This window comes from Varanus komodoensis, unplaced genomic scaffold, assembly GCF_004798865.1.
Source record: "Varanus komodoensis strain SLA01 unplaced genomic scaffold, ASM479886v1 scaffold30, whole genome shotgun sequence".
Lineage (NCBI taxonomy): Eukaryota > Metazoa > Chordata > Lepidosauria > Squamata > Varanidae > Varanus > Varanus komodoensis.
Genome location: NW_025335762.1, coordinates 10,361,411 through 10,382,302, shown reverse-complemented (window position 1 = coordinate 10,382,302; position 20,892 = coordinate 10,361,411). Strand labels below are relative to the sequence as shown.

Sequence of the window (20,892 nt, the reverse complement as noted above, 5' to 3'; positions counted from 1 at the left end):
GAAAATTGAACTGAATTGTTCACAAATGGAAGCGTTCATGAACCAAGGTATTACTGTAAAACAAATAATAAGCATATTGGAATGCAGGGAAGAATCTTCCAAACATTCTTGCTCACTGCCTGACCTACTTCAGGTTTTCCTAGTGATGTACATTATCAGAAATATTGCTGGCAAAGAAACCCATATTCTTTTCCCTATATACATGATGCCCAGACATTAGAAAACTACCTAACTCTGTTTAGTTGGATTTTTCCCAGAATTTTGGCAGCAACTTTGACCTACTGAAAAGAGAAGCATGGCTAGGAATTATTTGGGAGCTATGAGATAAAAGATCCCTTCCCAACCACTGAGAATTCCCACCTAAGACACTTTTTGGTTTGAGAGTTGTAAACGGAAACCTCATTTTTAAAAAAGAAAAGAAAAGCAGTATATTGGGGGAAGAGAATAATACAGCTGCCTTTATGTGGCACTTAGCTGTGTCAGTCACCATACCAAATATCAAATTCTGTCTTACCCTGTTGGTTCTCTTATTAAAGTTTTATTCTATTCAGGTTAAACTTTCAAAAATGAGTTCTGGTAGGGGTAGAAGGAGGCAATCCTATTTTTAATTCACATTTCCTTTTCTGTACCTTTTAAAACTACTGTTATTTCTCTTATACTTGACTTTTCTAGACTATAATTTGTGGGGTGTTGGTCAGTTTGCTCTCTCGACTTGGTTCATCCCTGCCATTTTTTCAGGCTGCAGAAAAAGAAAAACTGTAGAACCTTCTAACTACATGAATGTGCTTCTCCTTCTTTCCAGTAGCATAGTTTCTCAGCAGGACCGTTGTGCATACACAGCTACCATCATTGTTATGGGAGTGTATAGGCAGGAAACAAAACGTCTGATTGCATGAGGTTGCAGTTCACTCAAAACTCAGCAACGGTTCCTGAGTCCTTTCTCTTTCTGTGCCCTTGGCCAGTGCCCTTGGCCGATGAGAAGACCTACAATCCTAGGGTGGGAGAGGGCAAAGGGAGAAAGCAGTGCCAAGCCATGTTGTCGTCTACCCAGTTGGATCGTGCTGTGACCTGCAGGGCAATGGGGAACAGGCATGACAGGCTGAGGTTTGAAGGCAAGGGGAGGCAGCCCAGAGCAGTGGTGTATCAGCAGGGATGGAATGGCCACAATGTAAAAAGCATTGCGTGAAAGTCACTTGGGGAGCTTCTTATATTGAAAGATGGGGCAGAACAAATGAAGTTGTCATGAACTTGGCTAAGATGAGGAAATCCTCTTGTGCTGGTGAAGATGTTCCTCTTGTCCTCTGAGCAGTTCTTTCTCCACATCCCCTGTTTTCCAGGGTGCTCATGTAACAATAAATGCTCGGGCTGATGAAGATGTGGAACCAGATACTATCATGGAGAAAGTGTCTAAGGCTTCCGGAGCAAACTACAACTTTCACAAAGAAGGCAGCAAGTTCCAGGATGCAGGCCCTCAGGCACCTGTGGTGAGTTCCCCCGGGCTGTTGGTAGCCTTAGCAGCTTGCAGCAGCAAGGATGAGGATCCAGTAAAGAGCATGGGAGACAAGTTAGAAGTACAAGGCACCATGTTATTAAGGAACATAAAATCCCGAAGATCATGCCCTTGCTTGTCATAGACCAAGATTACTTTGCATCTCCCCACAGAACAGAAACTCCACTTATAAGCTGTTTATAGCTGCAAAAATTGGCATAACTTGAGTCTTTGAAGCCTCTAGTCTGCCTTCTAACATTGGGTTCAGGCAATATATAATCAATACGGTATATCATCCTTTTCTTCTGTCTTAATATTGTAATATTCTTGTAAAACCTTAGGTTTAAGAGTGGTTGCCTGGTAAATTTAAACAGCCTGCATTCTAACAGTTTGTTTTCTTTAATACTTGGATCTCCTTACTTGATTATGTTTATAGAAGTTATCTTGTTTCTCATCGTATTAGTATCTACTGTTTTGTACTACAAAGAGGTTAAATTTTGAATTGGTCTCCAGTGTTTGCTGGGCTTTAAAATTAGAGACTTCTCTGCCATGTTAAGAACCTTAGTTGTACTGGTATCCTTTTATAGCCCGTGGGTGAGGTTCTGCTTGTGGGAAAAAATGTTACAGGGGAAGATTGTAGGAGGAGAATTGTTGAAGCTACACAGATGTTTGCTGAGAAGAATAGAAGTTGACATTCAAAATTTACTTCTGTGGTGTAGGCAACTCCTCCCTCCATTACAGAATCAAGAGTCAGTATTTTCACTTTGATCCTGATTAGAAAATTGCTGCTGTCTGGATTGTTAAAAATCCAAATATACCAAAATGGTTGCTTGCACATATTTTTAAACAAATCTTATCTGTGTTGTGTCTTTCCTTTTGGTGCTTCCCCCTTTTACTTGATTTTTATCAGTGACCTTCTTAGTGTTGCAATTCCTTTATTTAAGGTTCTTGTATACTGTCCAACTACCACTGTCTTGGAATGGACTTACAATGAAAACGGGGGGGGGGGGAATGGCCAGGATAAAAATGAAGCATAGCGTCCAGTAATGAAATCATACATTAAAAACCTAATCAACTTTTAAAATAATGGGTAAATAAAATGTTATTTTTTAAATCTTCCTCTTCTTGGTGTAAGAAGAAGTATTGGGCAGAATACTTTGAAGTGCCTAATTCAGCATCAGGAAAACTCATAGGAGGCCACATCCAGGGGAAGATGGGAACAAAGGCAATAATGCCGGGACCAAAATACCAGCATGTTTAGTTTAAAGCAATTTAAGATGCAGTCCCACGGCTTCCCGGCACTGGGGAGCTGCAGGATTACTCAGAACTCCAGTTCAAACTGAAACTCTGAAGGCCAAGCTCCTACCCTGCTCCCCGTTGAGAGGAGGCGCTGTCCCACTCCTCAGCTCTCTCCTTCCCAGCTGATCAAGAGTTAATGATCAAGTTAGGGACTGGCTTTGTGAAACAAAAGGAGTAACTCAAAGGTCATTAGTATCTAGGATGTTAACAAGCCCTGTAATCATGAATGTTGAATCTCTCCCAGTGAGCCAGAAGCTGATTCCAGACTGAATTTCCCTCCTCCCTTCCCTGCCACACGCTGGTGCTCCTCATGATCTGATAGCCCTGGGCTGGTTTAGTGGTATCAGACCCTCCCTTTTCACCCCACCCCATTCCTTACTACTCCTCCTGAACCAGAGGGTGGTTCTGACCTGCCGCTTGGCTTTTCTTATCTGGCCTTTGTAATTTGGCTAAGCATTCTGATCCCACGTCTTCTTCCAGTTTGGATTCAGAGCCTAAGATAGCCACCTTGGAATGTGGTGCTCTGGGAGTCTGACGTCCCCCTTGCATTCTGTGTGGAAAGGATCGTGCTAGTTGGCTGCCTCCCCAAGAACGCGATTGGGCTTTTTGGGCAGGGGGCAGCAGCTTTACGTCCTGTCAGTGTCCCAGTCTCCTTCCCTACCCCTTCCCCAGATGGCCATTGAGATTAGATTAAATTAATGGTGGATGCTGCCACTGCAGAAATGCATTGGGTGCATGTCAGCCTCCAAGATCAGAGGAGGGCATTGGATTAATCCCTAGTAACTAAGCCCTAAGGGAAGCATTTTAGTCTACTAAAATTGGGGGGAAGTCAAACCACTCAAAGATCACTGGTTAGAGGAAAGGGGTCTGGGGAAGGTCAGGCATGCCAGGTTAGTTTTCAAGCCCAGGTTCTGCACCTCTACTTTAAATGGACTTCTTTTGAAGTTCGTCTGCTTCGTTCCCTTTCTAAAATCCACTTTGTTATTTCCCTGTTCTGTAATTTCTCCCCATTTTGCTAAAACAATATCCAAGTTCAGATATCCAAGTCACAGGCACTCTACATTTCATATCTAGAAAACTTCTCCAAACCTTAACTTTATAATCATTTTTTCAGAGAGAATAAATTTTCTTTCTGAGCATGTAACTTCCCAGACTTGTCTGATACCTAGAAGTTTGCCTGGTAAAACTACCAGGAGGTATACGGTAGCTATAAAATGACCTGATGCACTCTGAACTCACTTTTGCACAAGGCCTTTGCAGAGTATCAGAATAGACTCTGTTTTATTACTGTTGGCTTCAGCGGGCTATTTAAAAAGTGTCTTGTTAATAGTTACCTAGTTAAGTAACTCCAAGAGGTTCACCAGCTTGGTGGCATTTTTATTTAATTAATAGCAATTAAACCAAGAAAGTTTTAAAGTAGTATGATTGTCTTATGCAACAGGGTTCAGTCTACCAGAAAACTAATGCCATGTCTGAGATCAAAAGAATCAGTAAAGACAACTTCTGGGCCAAAGCAGAGGTATGTATTCAAACATTTCCTGTCTTACTTTGCTTTGCTGGAGGGGGTTTTATATTTCTCACATTTTTATTGCATGCTTGATCTCTCACAGAGCAAGAAATAGCATTTCAAGACAGTGGAGAAAATTGTCTGTGTTTGTAACCAATCAGTAAGCAAAGAATTGTAAAAATTTTGGTGGCATGTTTATTTACATTATTCTCCTCCAAAGTAGTTCTTAGTTTCAACAGAAAATGTCTTATAATACTGGTACTCATTACAGTACTGGTTTCCTGTTGTCTTCCAAGCTCAGTTCAAACAGCTGGTTATGATCTATGGAACCCTCGGCATCTTAGGCCTAGTCTACCTTAAAGAGGCCTTCCTACCCTGGTGCCTTCCAGAGCTCTTGGACTGGCGCTTTCATCATTTCAGCCAGCACTGCCAGCCCAGTTGTGTTGGGAATTGCAACGCCACCTCTGGAGGGCAGCAGCTTGAAGAAGACTGCCTTAAAGGTGTTCTCTTCCCATTTGCTCCTTTAAAATCTTTGAGATTCGTTAAGGATGCCCTTTTAATGAAATGAGACAAGACAACAACACTGAAAGGAGCCATGGCCTTGGTGGCTTTCCCCCTACCCAAGGAACTCTTTCTCATTAGCAAGCTTGTAAAATCCAAACCTTAGGCACTTTGACAAAGAGTTGTATGATATACCCACTTGGGTTGCTTTTTGAAGTTGAGATTTAAGTTGCAATAATGTGAAAAGACAATGATGTGTTTGGGGATGGATTATGTGGGCTTTGATTTTTTTTTTTTTTTGGCAAGAGTGTTGTTTTTGATCTATGCCTCAAATCTTCAGGTGTGGTAGGCTATAAAGAATAAATAAAGAATATCTATAAAGAATAAATACATACTTTGTGAAGGGGGAGTACAGAAACTAGTAGGAACCGGGCCATTATAAAACTCTGTGTAAGTTTCCATAATGAGCCAGGCGTTGTAATTTCTCGGTGCTGCTTTTGAGGTGTTTCAGTCCTCTTGAGGTGGTAGAGGCGTTCGTTATGGTGAACCATGTATGATTTATTTGGAAAGGCTATTAAGTTGATGACAAGCATGGCAACATGTGTCTGGATATAAGTATTAAAATGAAATTAAGCATTAAATACAACTAGGGATGGCCCGATCTGTCCCTTTTGGTTTCTCCTACTGTCACGTTTTTTTCTGTCCTGTTTAAGAGGATGTTGGCAAATGTTAGCGAATTCTTAAGGAAACATGAATAGAACAATCTTCTCATTTGTTCTCAGGTTCAACTGGTGTCTTTAATGTAGCGTGAAAGATGCACATCTGGTGTGTTAAAAGATTATATTAATCTGCAAAGCTGGCTGTTCCTAATGCAGGCTTGTGTCACTCACTGTTTCAGAAAGATGAGGAGAACCGTCGGCTAGAGGAAAAGAGAAAAGCAGAAGAAGAGCGCAAGCGCCTGGAAAAGGAGCGCCGGGAGCGGGAATTGCAGGAAGCAACTTTACGTGAGCAAAGATTTAAGGAGCGGGCCAATGAGATAGATGCCCAGAAGTGAGTCTGGAAGCCTTGTCCTAAAACAGCCAAAATTAGGCAAACACACTTACAATCCCCGGCATTTCTTATCTTTGCTAAACAGGAAACTTAAAATCTGGAAAGAATGGGACACTGGAGCTCAGTTCTTGACCTGTGTATCCATATAAATGCCCTGGAAGTAAGACCTGTGCTTACCCTTTTCAAAAAGTATGGCTATATCTAATGCAGAAAGCAACATTTTGAAGCCGAATATAAATCTGTATAGCTTCACAACATATTTGGCTAGTGTGGGAAAGAACAAACACTCTGTCCATATTTGTATTTTTAAAATGCCTGTGAACAGTAGGTCAGAGAAGTGCTCCTGAATAACTCCTTCAGAAGTGTGAGTGACCTTCCCAGCCTGAGAAGTTCTAGATATTACTGCACTTCCAGAATCTCCAGCAAGGCATCCCTTTATCTTCTCACAGCTTTGTCTCTCAACATTCAAGTGGGCCTTATTCCAGAGATATGTGGCTGATGTTCTCTGCATTGCAGACTCCTCTTTTACGTTGTTGCCCCTTTGACCTCAGCCCACCCCAAACTGCTCAGGAAGCCCCAGTAAGCAGGCTGTCTGTGAACTTAACCTTGAGTTTTTCATTTCTCTAAGCGGATTTCCTGTTACAGATCCACAGGAAGTCATCCGTGCAGCAGCCCATCTCTCGCTCTCTCGCTCTCTCTGGCACATTGTTTTCCCTATAACGGTAAAAACTGCCTCTGTGCACGCCTGTAGTTGCTCTGAACTCACACCTCACCCCAATCTCATACTTGCTGTAGTTTGCACCTCATCCCAAAGCATGAATCTGCTATGTACAAGTGCGGTGAAAGTGAATTAAGATGCTTTAATCCAACGTGACTCACGTATTTTGCTGGGTTCTTACTTAGCAAATAGAGAAGCTGCTTCTGAGCTGAGCTGAGCTGAGCTGAAGAGGAGGAACTTTCAAGTTTCTCTTCCTTGTTTTTCTTGTCTCTGACTGCAGTAAGGCAGCAGATTTGAACCCACGGCCCCTAGTGTGGCCTCCTGAATGAAGCCGCTACCCCAGTCAGAAACCATGCACAGCTCAACAAAGAGGACCTCCACTTGCCAGAGCTTATGGGTGGATTCCGTAAAGGAAGCCACAAGCTTCAACCTACAAGAATTGAATAGGACATTGTGGAGGCCGTTCGTTCATTCGTTCGTTCATTCGTAGGCTGATGGAAACGACTTGCTGGTGTGTTACTACAGCAGACTAGTTAGTGTAACTGTCAGCAGTAGCTTATACACCAGAGAGCTTTGCCTATGGGTGGTATAGAATTGTAATAAATAATCTTATTTCAATTGTTAGTCACTTGATTATACAAATATCATCCAGCCACAGTCGGTTTTACTTTCTTCTTTCAGCTGCAACTCTTTCTATCTCTCAGAACAATTCCATGTTTCTATCTTTGTCAGAGCAATTGCATATCTTACATACATAAAGCCATGTAATTAATTTCATATTCATATAACTAATAGGGAGGAAGGGACAAGTGTTCTTTTTCTGTAGCGCTTCCTTGTGATTAAAAAAAACAGAAAAAGCACTTCGCAAGAACATTTACTTAAGTCTGCAAGTACGTAGCCACCCTTTCCTCCCAGGAGGCCAAAGAAGGGCTTTCACCTCCCAGCAATCCGATGAGGTTGCTTAGAGTGAGAAAATGGCTTTCCTAGGACCAGCTTGTGACTATTATAGTTGAAATGGAATTTGAACCTACAGAAATACATGCAAACTTTTTGGAATGGGAATGGTTGTTTTATACATTTAAAGAGAACTACACCTACCTTTTGATCAGCTTGTCTCCGAGACACCTTACCGCAGTTTTAAACAATTCAAGAATACAGTACCAATCCATTAAGGTTCCTGAAAGAGACAGCAAGCAATGGACAGCATCCACGGCTTTCCGTATCCGTTGGAGGTGCTGTACCACTATGGGCTCCATTTCACCGTTCAAGGAGCAAATGTTTTCCCTTGTTATTTTTAGAACTATAAACAGGTGCCTTTTAAAGGCTTACCCAAAATCAGTACCAAGTAGCCAAACAAAGAAACGAGAATGAATCATGAACCCTTCAAAAAATGACACACTGCAGCACCTGCAAAAGAAGAAGCCCTTTTGGGTGATGGGCTGCGGCAAGCCCTGGGGAGGTGGTTTACTACCCCTGAAAGGTCATGCTACTTAGCACTAGAAATAATTAGACCTAGGAAGTGAGGCTCAAGGAGTGTGGTTCCCGGCTTGTGGGTAAGTGGAGTGGCGGTGAATGAGAGGATGTGACAGTAAAACCTTTGTGCAGCTCTTTGAGTCAGATGTTTAGGGAGACTTTCTGTAGTTCTTCCAAAGTGGGAAGAAGTAGCTCTTTTATGCCCCTTTTGCTCCAGAAGTTGAATAACCTGTATTTTGTGCCTACTAGGTGTTTGTTAACCATATTACATAAGTTGGTCAAGACCCCCAAGAGCCTTGCAATTAAGAAACAATATATTACGTAAAAGCAGCCAAAAACATAGTGGAGAACATAATATTTCATATAGCCTTGAAAATATACGTTTGAGTTAGACTAGCGCATTGGTTCCAGAACTAGGTGCAGAATGGAAAAGTGGAAAGATAAACTGGTTAACGTCATCCAGTACTATATTTCAGAAATTTTCAATAACAGCACCTTTATTGGAATAGAGATGTAGCAGATGCCTTATTAATGAAATTAATTAATTAACTAAAAGAAACAAAGGAACATTTGCAGAGTGCTGGGCTTCCCTTTACTAGTTTTCAGGAAAACTTGCTGCCATATGTATTAATGTATTACAAAACAAAATAGGGAAAAAGTTTCACCCTTTTGGTTTTTTTATATTAAAATTATATCATATTAAAACAAAATACTCTGCACAGCAGCAGTAACCAAATGTTTCCATGAAAGAGCCTGCCTTTTCCAAATTGGGTTCCCCTTTGTACGGAATTTCATAAGCATGACATCGCTTGCAGCTTTTGAATAACTCGGGCTGGGTAGAAAGCCATGCATTTTTGCCAGCAGAGAGCCAGATGAAGTTAGGATCATTAATGGTGAGAAACGCATCTATGTTGAAAATTCAAACACTAGTTCTTTTTTGTTTTGTTTTTTCCCCAATCTGCAGGAAATTCCAGCAACAACAGGAAACAGAGTCAAGAGACAGAGATAAGCAACAACGGGTGAGGTTTGAAGTTGTCAGATTTGGTTTTTTTTTTTTTTTAAAGGCTTTTGAATGCAAAGGAATTGTCTTGTCTTGCCTGAGATCGTAACTCGGAACAACACGGCATCTTTTCCCGACACTTGCAAGAGAGTGTCAAGATCCAGGAGTACAGCTTTGAACCTGTGGATGTTATTCCTTCATCTGGAAAGCTTGGACAATGTCCATTGCACTTTTAAACCTGGTAGGGAGAGATTTGGAGGTGTCTGTCATTCTTCTCGATAGACTGCATGACCTACAGCAAAGGCCGCCCATTCTGTTCATGTATCAACACCTAAATTCTTCTTTCGTTCGCCTCAGTTCCATCTTGTAGAGTGTGGAGCCATAGGCTGAGATCCGCCTCTAGTTCACCTTACCGTAGTGTAAGGGAATCATCTTATGTTACAGAAAGAGGAGGAAGATCACTGCAAGAGGCAGCAGGGTATCCGAAGGAGAAGTGAGTCTGTGGAGAAAGCTCAGGTACACACGAGAGAGCTGCTCAACAGCTCTGCTTCAGTTCTCTGGGTACCAACAGCCACCAACTCTACCTCCTCCTCTGCATCTCTGAATCTATCCTCTTCGGGCGGCTTCTCAGTAAAAAGTGGGTCAAAGCAGTGATGCCCATGGCTTTGCTGAACGAGAACTAGCTCCATCGATCCCAGTACTCTTGGCTTTCAGCACCACATTTTCTGATGAAAAGCCAGTTTGGAAATAATGCACCTTTACTTAGACCTTAGTCCAAACAAAACCTACATAATTTCATTATAAGCCTCCTACAGTTTTGGGTAGCCTGGTCATTCCTATGGATGGTCATTCCTTTCAAACTTGTTTTTTTCCTTCATCTTCAACATCCCCTAAGATGTTGAGTTCCACAGTCTGCCTCTTTGCCACTCAGTTGTGTGTGATTTTATTTACCTTGAAGATGCGATATTGATCCATCCACTCTATTTAAAAGAAAACTTATCTCTCCCACTTTCTTCAGTATTAATCCTCTTCTTCAGTTGTACAGTCTCTCTTCCAGTAATCCGTCCGCAGTGTTTCAGATGACTGCCACAAAAAGGCCACCAAATGCTTGCCACCGTTTAGTCTTCCTTCCAGAACTCAAGTTTTAACGGGTGCAGCCTAGCCCAAATTTTGTTCCCATGCCAGCTGTACCTCACCCCACTCATGACAAGCTTTGTAAATAAGCCCACAAAAATTACTGGCTGGAGAGCAAGCAGGCATTCTATCAGCCCAATGTTTTCTAAATCATGAGCTCAAATTTGGAAATGCTGCTCAGGAATGCAATATTCAGGAGTTACACACACACTCCACAGCTAGTAACATGTCCACACATACATGCCAGAGTACTGGTGAGTCTGAAGGGCTAGACTGAGATTAATAAGCATGTCGGCTGAACTCGCAATAAAACTTACAGCCTACGCACTGATCTTCAGTTGCAATGGTAGGAACTGATTCTTCTCTGGAGACAGTCCTGGCTAATACTTCTTGCTTGGATTTTTCCCCATCTTCTTTGGAACCTTGACTTGAACCTTAAAACTTGCCCGGTTGCATGTGGGACTCTTGATAATGAGCAATGTTTTCCTTCCCATCCTAATTTGGGTCTTCTAAAAGAGCATGTATCACTTTTGGAGAAACCTTTTTATGCATGCTGACTGGCTTTCTCTGGGGGAATTTGCCCTTACCTTGAGTTTCATGGACTGCAGCATTGAAGCCTTCTTACTAACCCTGTTCTATAGCAGTAAATTCATGACATGATACGAATAACTGGCTATTCTTCATCAACCTTGCTCTTGGTGGAATGTCAAGCTCACTTACTACAATACGTATGCATTCATTCGTTCGTTTGATCTTTGATAATGAGTATGTTTAAAGGATCTACAAGGGACTGTTGTGCTGTACATGAGGATCTCACAGGTAGATATATCTTCCTACAAGCCCTGATAATCCCATTGTATTCATTGTTCTTATGCTTTACCTCTAAGCCTTCATATGTCTTTATAGTGCCAGGCTAGGCGCTTACCAGGGTAGAAGCAAGGCCTTCACCTTATTTTTGCCCCAGGGAAACCGATGGTTTACCAAAGGAGATTGAGCAAAGCATGTGAATTCCTTTTTATCCCCTTCGTGTGATCTGTCTGCCTCATGGTCTAGACTGGGGGTACAAAGCGGTTTTGGAGCAGAGGCTAGTGGCAGATGATGTCGTTCTCCTCTTACCTTTTTTTATGCTGATGCTGCCACACTCTTACTGAGGTCCCGATTTGAGATTGGAGATAACAGCAGGGGTTCTGTTGCTGGCCCATGTCAGCAGGAGAATCCCTACTGTTGCTGTTAGATCCATGATCGCAGCAGGGGGATGCCCTCCAAGGAACGTGGTGTAGTGGTTTAGAGTACAGGACTGGGTCTCATGAGATCTGGGTTGTAGTCGCTGCTCAGCCATGGAGCCAACTGGGTGACTTTGGGCCAAGCACAGACTCTCAGCACAACCTACCCCACAGGGGTGTCGTTGTGAGGATGACTGAGAGGTGGAGGTTTATATAAGCTGCCTTGTGTTCTTTGAAAAGAAAAATCCGTGGGGTACCAATGTAATAAATAAATAAAATGAATCTAAGCCCTGCTACCTGGAGGAACCCCAAGAAACTGTATGGGCTTGATTTAGGCCTTCAGGCCAGAGGTTCTGTACTCCATTCTAGCCTAAAAGAATATAATAACTTTTCTGACACAAATCTGTGTCTGTGGGGTTTTTTTTTCTTTCCTTGTGCCAGATTAGTGATGACTTAGATTAGAATATCTTCCCCAACTTTGTGCTCCCCACTCGTGTAGACTGAAGCGCCAGTCATCTTCAGCCCGCATGGTCAATGGGGTGATGGGAGCTGTAGTCCAGTACAAGTGGATGGCACAGAGTTGAAGAAGGCTGCTCTGAATGCAGTAAGACATTGGCAGCTCCAGGCAGCTGTCCACCCTTGCCTGCCCAGCCTGGATAGCAGGCCTGATTGTAATTGCTAGGTTTAATTGCCTTGAATCACTGTGTTTTCATTGGGATTGCATGCGTCTTTTTCTTCACACAGGAAGCAGCATCACTAATATCACAAAGATCAGTGAATCCTCGTGATATCTTCAGACAGAAAGAGAGGTCCATGTCCACTGAAGCGGCAGCTGCTGGTTCCCAGCCAGGTACCTACAGAACAGTCCTGTCCTTGCCTTTATGCCACAACTGGAGATGCACCACTGCTGTGCTGGTGGAACCGCTGCCATATGCAGAGCAGGGCTGTCCGGAGGGGAGGCGAAAAGCGGGCACCCGAATGTGGGAAAAGCCTCTTAGTTCCCCTGGAACAACCACCGGTGCCCCCCCATTGAGAGCTGCTGGTGATGCTGCTTGCCTGCTGCACAGGTGCTGGAAGGGTCAGTTAAGTAGCAGGGATGGAGAGCACCCCAGCAAACACACATGCAGAGCAGCATGCAAAACGAGGTGGGGGACTCTCCCACACCAGAGACCTTCAAGAAGAAACTGGACAGCCCTCTGAGTGGGATGGCATGACCTGGTGTCCTGCAACAGCAGGGGTTGGACCCGATGGCCTTCATGGCCCCTTCCAACTCTGGTGTTCTATGATTCTATGCCCCACTCCATGGGGGTGGCCCTACTGCTGCAGTCCCAGAGCAAGGAAGGCATTTGAGGTCACCACCTTGCTGAAACTAAGCAGCTCTGGGTCTGGTCCAGGCTTGGAGGGGAGGCTACCTGGGTATCTCTTTGATTTATTAATTTATTAAAAGCTTTCCTGTCCCGCCCCTTACAGAACGTTTATAGCCACCCTGAGTTCCACAAAGGAGGAAAGATGGGCTACAAATACAGTAGAAACCATTTCCAGGCATCCTCCCAGGCGTGGCTGTGAATCCTCTGATACGGTGCCCAAGCACAACTCACGAGGAGGAGGCGCCATGCCAAAGAGGGGCCATGTAGCTCCTTGGTCGAATGCCTGTGAAGGAAGCAGGCACCCCTTGTGGACAAGGGTTCAAAAGCCCCCACCCACAGGGGGAAGCTGCTGTGCCAAGCCGTCTGGGGAGGAGGACCAGGCCTCACGGCCGGGGGGCTCGGGGTCGCAGCCTCCCATACCGGGAATGGGGCTGGAGCAGGAACTGTGCATTGGAGACCCAGCAGGGGAAAGGGGGCACCCCCACCCCCCTGGCGTGCCTGGCAAAAGTGGAAGAGGGCTCCACTACCGAGGCTGCCTTGGGTAGCCCTTCCATGGCCCGCTTGCTGAGCGAACAGTGGCAGGGTGGCGCACGCTCTCGGCGGGATGCGTTTTGTACTGACTCGGCTCCTTTCCTAGGCAAGTTACGGAGCCCCTTTCTCCAGGAGAACAGTCACGTGGAGGCCCCCGTCTCCCCCGTCCTTCCTGCTGTGCAAGATGTTCACCCTCCTCCTGTTGTCCATTCATCTGTACACGACACACCTCCCGTCTCTCCTGGTCCCGAGCATGGTAAAGCACTATGAGGGAGCTTGTGGATTTGGTTCCTTGGTTTCTCCGGGTGAGGCTAGTTAGAGGTGTTCCTGTGGCAGCCCATGCTCTGGTCGTCCTTCCAGCACTATTCCAGCCGTACAGAGGAAAACATCCATGTTGTGGAGGTGTCCACAACCAACATAACTTTCAGCCACACAGATTAAAATCCTCAGTTTTGCAGATCATTTGTTCCTACTTTGCAAATAATGTAAAAGTTGTTTTTCCCTCCCATATGCTTGGACACTTGGGATAGTTCCCTGGAAGTTAATTTTTAATAGGATAGTGTCCCAGCTCAATTTACTGCATCTTGACTTTGTCTTTCCTGGCTTGATGCACTGCAGATTGGTTGGCCTACAGTTCCCATCATCCCTACTTCATAGTCATGCTGGCTGCAAATGATGGGTGGTTGTATTCTGGCATATCTGCAGAGCACCAGATTGAGAAAGGCTGCTCTAACCTATTACATTTAAAGTACAATTTTGTGTTCCTTTTCATCCCAACAGTACACTTTTATCCTAGGAAGAACAGCTTTTCCTTACAGCTATTTAGTTTCCTCTGCTTGTGCAGGCTGCCTCTCCTCCCCTCCCTGGCAAAGTTCTTTTCTTCTCTTTTGAAAAGGATATTGCTAAGGCTTTTTGCACATCTCCCTGCTGCAAAAGCTCGATTTGCCAGCTTTGATATAGGTCTGGGCTCCTGCCTTTTCAGAATGGCATAGAAAGGAAGCCTCCGTTGATCAGTGAGCATTCTTTGCTACCAGTTATTTTGATATTAAAGGAAACTGGAGACCCACATACTTTCTCATATGTCTCCGTCCTGCCACCCTGAGTGGCTCAGAGTCCTTTATTTAAAGGAGAGGTATCTTGTTTTCCTGGGTGGTGTCTGTGTGCTTCATTCTGTCTGTACTGTGGAATGTTGTTTGTTTTGGTTTTGTGCTGTATGCACCATGTTTGTCCTATGCTGCTTTATCTGTTGCTAGGATCAGACAATGGCCTTTGTATTGAGGAAGCTTAAAAGGGGAAAAAGCTGATTATTTTTCATTAGATTCAGGGAATAGTCATCATTTGACAGAGATTTAGTAGGCAGTTAAAAGGAGAGACAGGAAAACAAGTCAAAGGCTGAACCAAAAATAAGAGAGCAAAAGCAAGGTGTAATTTTCTTAACTGCTGAGCTAAAATGTCTGAAAATGTTTAATATGACTAAATATAGAGCTAAAGGAGCCAGACCACAAATTAGTGGAAGTGGTGGGTGACTGTTTGCTTCCAAACATCAGTACATCATTGAACATTACTGCTGTGAGCGGATTGTGGATGAGTTATTTTAGCATTGCTTTTATAATGATGTATTAAATATCTTTGATTTTAATACATTATTTTTATTTGTGTATGTTGACTATGTAAACTGCCCACAGAGTCATTTTGACTCACAGGCAGCATAGAAATTAATTAAATAACAGAGGGTCTTCTGCATACACTTAACTAAACAGTTCTGCATCACTTCAGCTGGAAGAGCCAAACTCAGACTCCTGCATTGCAGAACAGACATATCGACAAGGATAACTGAATTTAATCATTTTGCTACAGAAGTGTTTCTATTAAAAGTTATTGTCCTGCAAATATTGATTCTACTGGGAATTTTCAGGCATGTAGTCATAATCCAAAGAGAGCTGTGGGAGCGCCATCTAAGTAGCTAATCCAAGGTAGGGCAAATGGATAGGAAAGAGTCGCAACACAAGCTCAGTGAACAGGAAGGGAACAGTGTGGCTTAACTGCATCTACATAGTGTTGGCTGATCGTGTGACTGCAGAGGAGCCAGCCTGGGAAGCCTAAGGAGTCCTGTGCTTTCCTGGGTTCTGAGTAAACGGGAGGCACTTCATTGCTGTGCCTGGTTTACCGGAATGCACCACATGTCCTCACACCATCCCTTAATGGAGCCTCCCCATTCCTTCTAAGTAGCCCTCCTTCAAGAAGTTCACCAGCAGGAACGGCATCTTGCTAGCTGCCTTTGAGATGCTGCGATGCCTCTCCTGAGGGATGACCAGGTTAATGTCAGAAAAATGTATCAGGTAGCGCTGATTACTGGAAGGGATTTATACTAAACCTGATGCACTGAAATACGAAAACGTGTTCTGCTTCTTAGGCGATTCTGTAAAACAGGACACTCCTGTCTCCCACCCAGAAGTGGAACATGAAGCAGTATATGAAGAACCACCTAGTCAGCCAGCTATCTATGATGAACCTCCTGAGGTTAGTTTCCTGAAATACAACTCTCCTTTTGTGAATCAAACTATGTGTGTATGCAAAATGGAGTCCCGTGTCATTCTACCCTTTAGGAAAGAGGAAGGGGAGCATCTTTCAGCCTGAAGGCCAAATTTCGTTTTGGAAAAGCTCTTGAGGGCTACATTCCATAGGAGCAAAAGCGCCCACGGTCTTGTAGCTTAAAACTCTTACTGCTAGTAGCCTTAGAAGAGTCACTGTAACTCTTTCGGAATAGGGAAAATACTGGGGTGAGGAGAAAGATGAACAATGGTTGGAAGGAAAGGGAGGGGAAGGGGACCAGTCCTGAGGTTCCCCCCAGTTGCTTTAAGACCATCTCAGGAATGATGGAAAATGGATTTGAAGCACATTTTGGCAGAATTTAGATGAGAAAATATGGCTTCATTTACACTAATTATTTCTGATGTTTGAGTGTGAAAGCTTTTGTAGCTAAGATCACCATTGCATAAGAGGGGAGGTATCAACAAGATGAGGGAGCTCAGAGGTTGGCTGAAATGCCGCAAAGAATGGATTCCTGCATGCATGAAACCTGATGGAGTGTATATGAGGATGTGGCTAAAACACACCCAGAATTTTGTAGCCCATCCAAAGTGAAAATAGCGAGTGGTTAAAGCATCAGAGAGATCCGGATTGGAATCTGTGTCAGCCATGACATTTACTTGACCTTGGGGTTGTTGAGAGGATAAAATTGGCATATGGAGGTAGGGAGAGAATCATATATCCTACCTTGCCTTATTGTGGAAAGTATGGGATAACGAAATGGAGGTATCAGCCCTATCAGAAAATCTAACATACCAGCTTAATCCCTCAGAAGAGCGGGTGAGGCAGATTTTCGTCCAGTGAAGTATCTCTTTATTTCAGGGGTGGGCTACTTGTAGCCAAAACGTCTGGAAGGCCACACTCCCATCATCTACAGCTGTAAAATTTTAGCTACAGGATGTTAAAAGTCTGGCCTTGGTAGTTGTCAGTACCACTTGAAATATCCTATTTCTCATTCTGTGCTTGCAGGAACAACCTGAAGACACTAAATATGAGTACACTGAAAACTACCAGCAAAATCCTAACTTGGAGGGGAAAGGTTTATGTGCTCGAGCTCTATACGACTATCAAGCTGGTATGTTCTGTGCTGTGTGGTTTTTCTGCTCATTCAAGTGTTTGCCTCCAGGTTTGCCTCCAGGTTTCCCAGTCATGGAGTGGTTTCAGATTTAGAAGAAAGGGACTGAGGATTTCCAAGCCAGAAAGCCAGTTTGGGCAGGTTCATTGAGTAAATTGTGTATCTGGCAGTTGATTATCAGATTTTGCAGTGTGTATTTATTGGAGATATGGGAATGTGGAATTTTTGCCTTAGATACTGGGCAAAAAAGTCCCCCAATACATCCCCTTAGAAACCTCATAAAGAGGTTTCAAGCAGTAACGGCTTGAAACTGATGCACACAGAGTAAGGTAGATACTCTGCCCTAATTCAGTGGTTAAAAGATGAATGGGGCAGTAGGATATTGTGTGGAAGGAGGAGCAAAAAAACCGTGGTGGGAGAACAGAAGGGGGTAGAGGATACTGTTTCTGGCTAGCATAAAGCCAGGTTACAGGATAGGCTTAAATGATGCTTCCGTGAGCCCTTGCTGTTTGCAGTTGGGGACTGTTATCTTCTGCTGATTTTTAGAGTTCACAGCAGAGTGTTAGCTTCTTCAGTACATTGTGATGAAACCACTTTTCTTCATAATTCAGAACTAGTCCTGAGAGGTTAGAGGTGGGTTGCATAAGTGCTGAAGCACGGATGGAATGTTTGTGGCAACCTCCCTGCAGTGGAAATCGGGTGACTGTGTAATGCAGCTCTCAAGGGCAGCCCCAACAGAGTGTTAGAGCAGGCTGGCCTCTACCTTAAAAGAGCACTGCCTGATGGGAACCCCAGAGAACTGCCTGCTACTCAGCCAATGGAGCTGCTGCTGCTTGGACTTCCTTTGACTTCAAAAGCCCCAGCCAAACCTTTTAGTAAGGCTTCAACCAGCTTTCTAGAGGATTATAGACTTCTGTTGTCTGATTTGTTCATGTAACAAGTAACTGTTGCAGAGAGATCTCCACCACCTCCTGTTGAGAAGATTGGGTAAATGTGATAGACCCTAGAGAATTGCTACTGGTCCATTTAAGCAAGACTGAGCTTCCTCTCAGACTGGGGTGGGGCACTGCAGTGGGGCCTACATTGCCCCCCATGGGCTGGGAGGAGTCAGTGGGCATGGCTGGACCTGGTTTGGTTTTCTCGTTGCCTTTCACAGCATGGAAAACAGGATTCTGTTAACTGGCACAAACCTTTCCTCCCACCACTGGCCAAGTCCTCAGCTTCATGCAGTGCTTGCCTCACTCCTTGGCTCCTCCCTGAGCCTGCCAGGTGGAGTGTCTTTCACCCCGTTGAGGCTTGGAGTCCAAGCCCTGCCCAGTCCTGGAGGAACTGGCAAAGGCCGTTTGAGACAGAACATCCCTATCTCTGTGTTCGGGTGGGCAGATTCCAGAGTACAATCAATGCAGACACGTATGGTGCACTGCTTCTTTAAGTGGTCCTGAGTATTCACTCCAGCCGCTATATGCCCTGCAGGAGAAAGGTGACCCCAGTGTCACTGGGATGATGTGGACTTCAGCCAGAGGTTCTATGGAGCTGACCCTCCAATAGGTTCAACCCACAGATAGCTCCCTTTAAAGTTCAGGCGGGGCCCTGACTGGGTACATCAGAACTACCAGCTGTTGCAGTCTTTCTTGTTCCGACTTTCCTTTCCCTGAATATGCCTGTTCCCACCTTTCAGCTGACGACACTGAGATCTCTTTCGACCCTGAGAACATCATCACCAACATTGAGATGATTGATGAGGGCTGGTGGTGTGGTTATGGTCCTGATGGCCACTTCGGGATGTTCCCTGCCAACTATGTGGGACTCATCGAATAAGTGGCTTGTGCTGGGGAAAGGATGCAAGCAATACCTGGAAGAACAGCTCTGTCCATTCCGATTCTCGAGGTGAAATGCTGCATTGCTTTTTAAGAGTGACGTGCCATTGCTTGGTGCCCTTGTTGCTGGAGCAGCGTCTGCCTCTGCCTGGTGAAGCAGCACTTGTCCTTTGCCTTCTTTTTGCTTTCCTTAACTGGGATTTTTAGGTGAGGATAGGCAATCCATCTTGGCAGTGCACAGCCCTTTCCTTTAGATTGTTTGAGGGTGGGAGGGAAATACCTTTTAGAGGAGTAAAGGCTTTGGCCAAAAACATCATTTCCGGACACACAGGGACCAGATCACTGTTTGAACTTCCAACTTGGAGCATTTAGAGATAAGATGAGCTTAACAAAAATAGGGATGTCTCATGCAGACTTATGTTTGATTTGATGTGTTGCAGAATTCCAAGACAGCGTAAAGAGGTATCGTAAGGCATGCGTGTTGGTGAAATTTAAGCTTGCAATCCATAACCCAGTTCTCTGAAAGGTCTGCTTTGGGGAAAATGGATTGTGCTTTGTAGCTTTTGGAGATGCAGTCTACTAGGAAGCACTTGAGGGCAAGTTCTGCTGAAAGGGATGGCGTTGTGCGTTACGTCTGCAGTGCTCTTGTGCAGCCCCCTTCCATTTCAGTGGAGTAATTATTCAATGGGAGATTGTGCCCTCTAAGTGCTCCATTCTTTTGTGTGGGGATCAAGCTGGGCTGCCCTTTAAGTTCTTGGGTATTTGTGGAAATTCTCTCCTTGCTTTAGAGCAAAATGCTGCCACGGCGGCTTCTTGAACATGTCTTCAGACATAAACACCATCGAGGCCGTTTGTAAGAGAGAAGCCCTGGAAGCAATGCCAGCATTCACTGCTTTAAATATAATGCTCTGTGTGTGTGTTGCGTGGCTTGGCTACTAGAAGGGGACCTTGACTCCAGCATTACCGTTTCTTAGATTTTAAAAGCCTTAAATTGCCTTTAGATAGGAGTTGGATTAATTTCTCCTTTCTTTCCTTTTTATAGTTGGGTAGAAGGAAAGATAAAGACACCCCCGGCAGCTGAGCCACTTAGGAGTGGTGCGCATGTGCTGTGATGATTGTGTGACACTGTGCACCCCTAATCAACATCAGCTAATTGTATTAACCCAGTAAAGCCATTTGTGGGGTCAAATGCTTCATTTTAAATAACCTGTCAAACTCTCACCAGGCGCTGCCTCCTCTTGGTGTATTAGCTATGACTGAAAGTCCCCCCCCCCCTTTTTAAAGCATTTTAGCATTCTTTTGTCTGTTTTGCTGGACATGGGTTGGATGCAGTTCTCATCCAAATGTTCAAAGTGCTCTCTATTCAGATAATCTGACAGGAACATAAGTGCTGTAGGAGAGAGCTTCCTGTTTGTTTAATGTTTGCAACTAGTGCTGTTGCAAGGTTAAATTCCACTCTGCCCTGCCTTTATGCCTGATGTGGTAACAATTACAGAAACAAGAATTCCTAAAGCAGCTCTCAGTTAATCTGTTCCAGCCAGTTTTCCTTTAATGGCATCTTTAAAAATGATAGTTTCGATGGTAGTGAGAAGTTTCCAGAAATAGATTCTTTCCACATGCTTTGCTTTCCCCAGTCTGTGGAAGCAAACCATGAACTATTAATTCCACTTCTGAAAAGGATTGCTGTCTTATTCCCTACTCTCCCCCCACCAGGTATAGAACAAACCTTTCAAAAACACTGTCCGTGCTTAACTCCTCTATACAAAATAACATCTAATATGGGACCTCTTCTTTTAGCTTGACTACATTGGGCTGTACTTTTTGTTATCTTAATTCCATCTTTCCTTTCAGGAATGATAAAGAAATTTTACTTTTTGGGGATAACTGCAGAAGGCCAACAGTGGCTCCATAAGGATTTTAAAAAATTATTAGAATTCCCAAACATCATGCAAAATCACTGCTGTTTCACTGTAACTGCTCACTGCTTTTGTCCAAATCCTCCTTTTTCTAGCCTTCTGCCATGCATGAAGATTTGGGGTGGGGAAAAAGCTTGTGACTTGTATCAGGATGACCCGAATAATTAAAACAAGTGAAATGATGAAAACAACCCCCTGTGCAT

General features: G+C 44.1%; 1 protein-coding gene across 2 annotated transcripts in view; it reads left to right on the top strand.

Moving 5' to 3' along the window:
- Positions 1 to 20,880, top strand: part of DBNL (drebrin like) — a 29,828-nt gene extending 8,948 nt beyond the window's left edge. Inside the window, exons 5-14 of one of the 2 annotated variants that reach the window (XM_044437550.1) lie at positions 1,338 to 1,484; positions 4,230 to 4,307; positions 5,695 to 5,846; positions 9,002 to 9,056; positions 9,482 to 9,553; positions 12,139 to 12,244; positions 13,399 to 13,548; positions 15,706 to 15,812; positions 16,851 to 16,956; positions 18,635 to 20,880. In XM_044437550.1, coding sequence (XP_044293485.1) covers positions 1,338 to 1,484; positions 4,230 to 4,307; positions 5,695 to 5,846; positions 9,002 to 9,056; positions 9,482 to 9,553; positions 12,139 to 12,244; positions 13,399 to 13,548; positions 15,706 to 15,812; positions 16,851 to 16,956; positions 18,635 to 18,774 — 1,113 coding nt within the window. In that variant the 3' untranslated portion in view covers positions 18,775 to 20,880. The remainder of the gene's footprint in view (positions 1 to 1,337; positions 1,485 to 4,229; positions 4,308 to 5,694; positions 5,847 to 9,001; positions 9,057 to 9,481; positions 9,554 to 12,138; positions 12,245 to 13,398; positions 13,549 to 15,705; positions 15,813 to 16,850; positions 16,957 to 18,634) is intronic. The other variant, XM_044437551.1, reaches the window with a different exon arrangement.
- Positions 20,881 to 20,892: the final 12 nt, after the last annotated feature.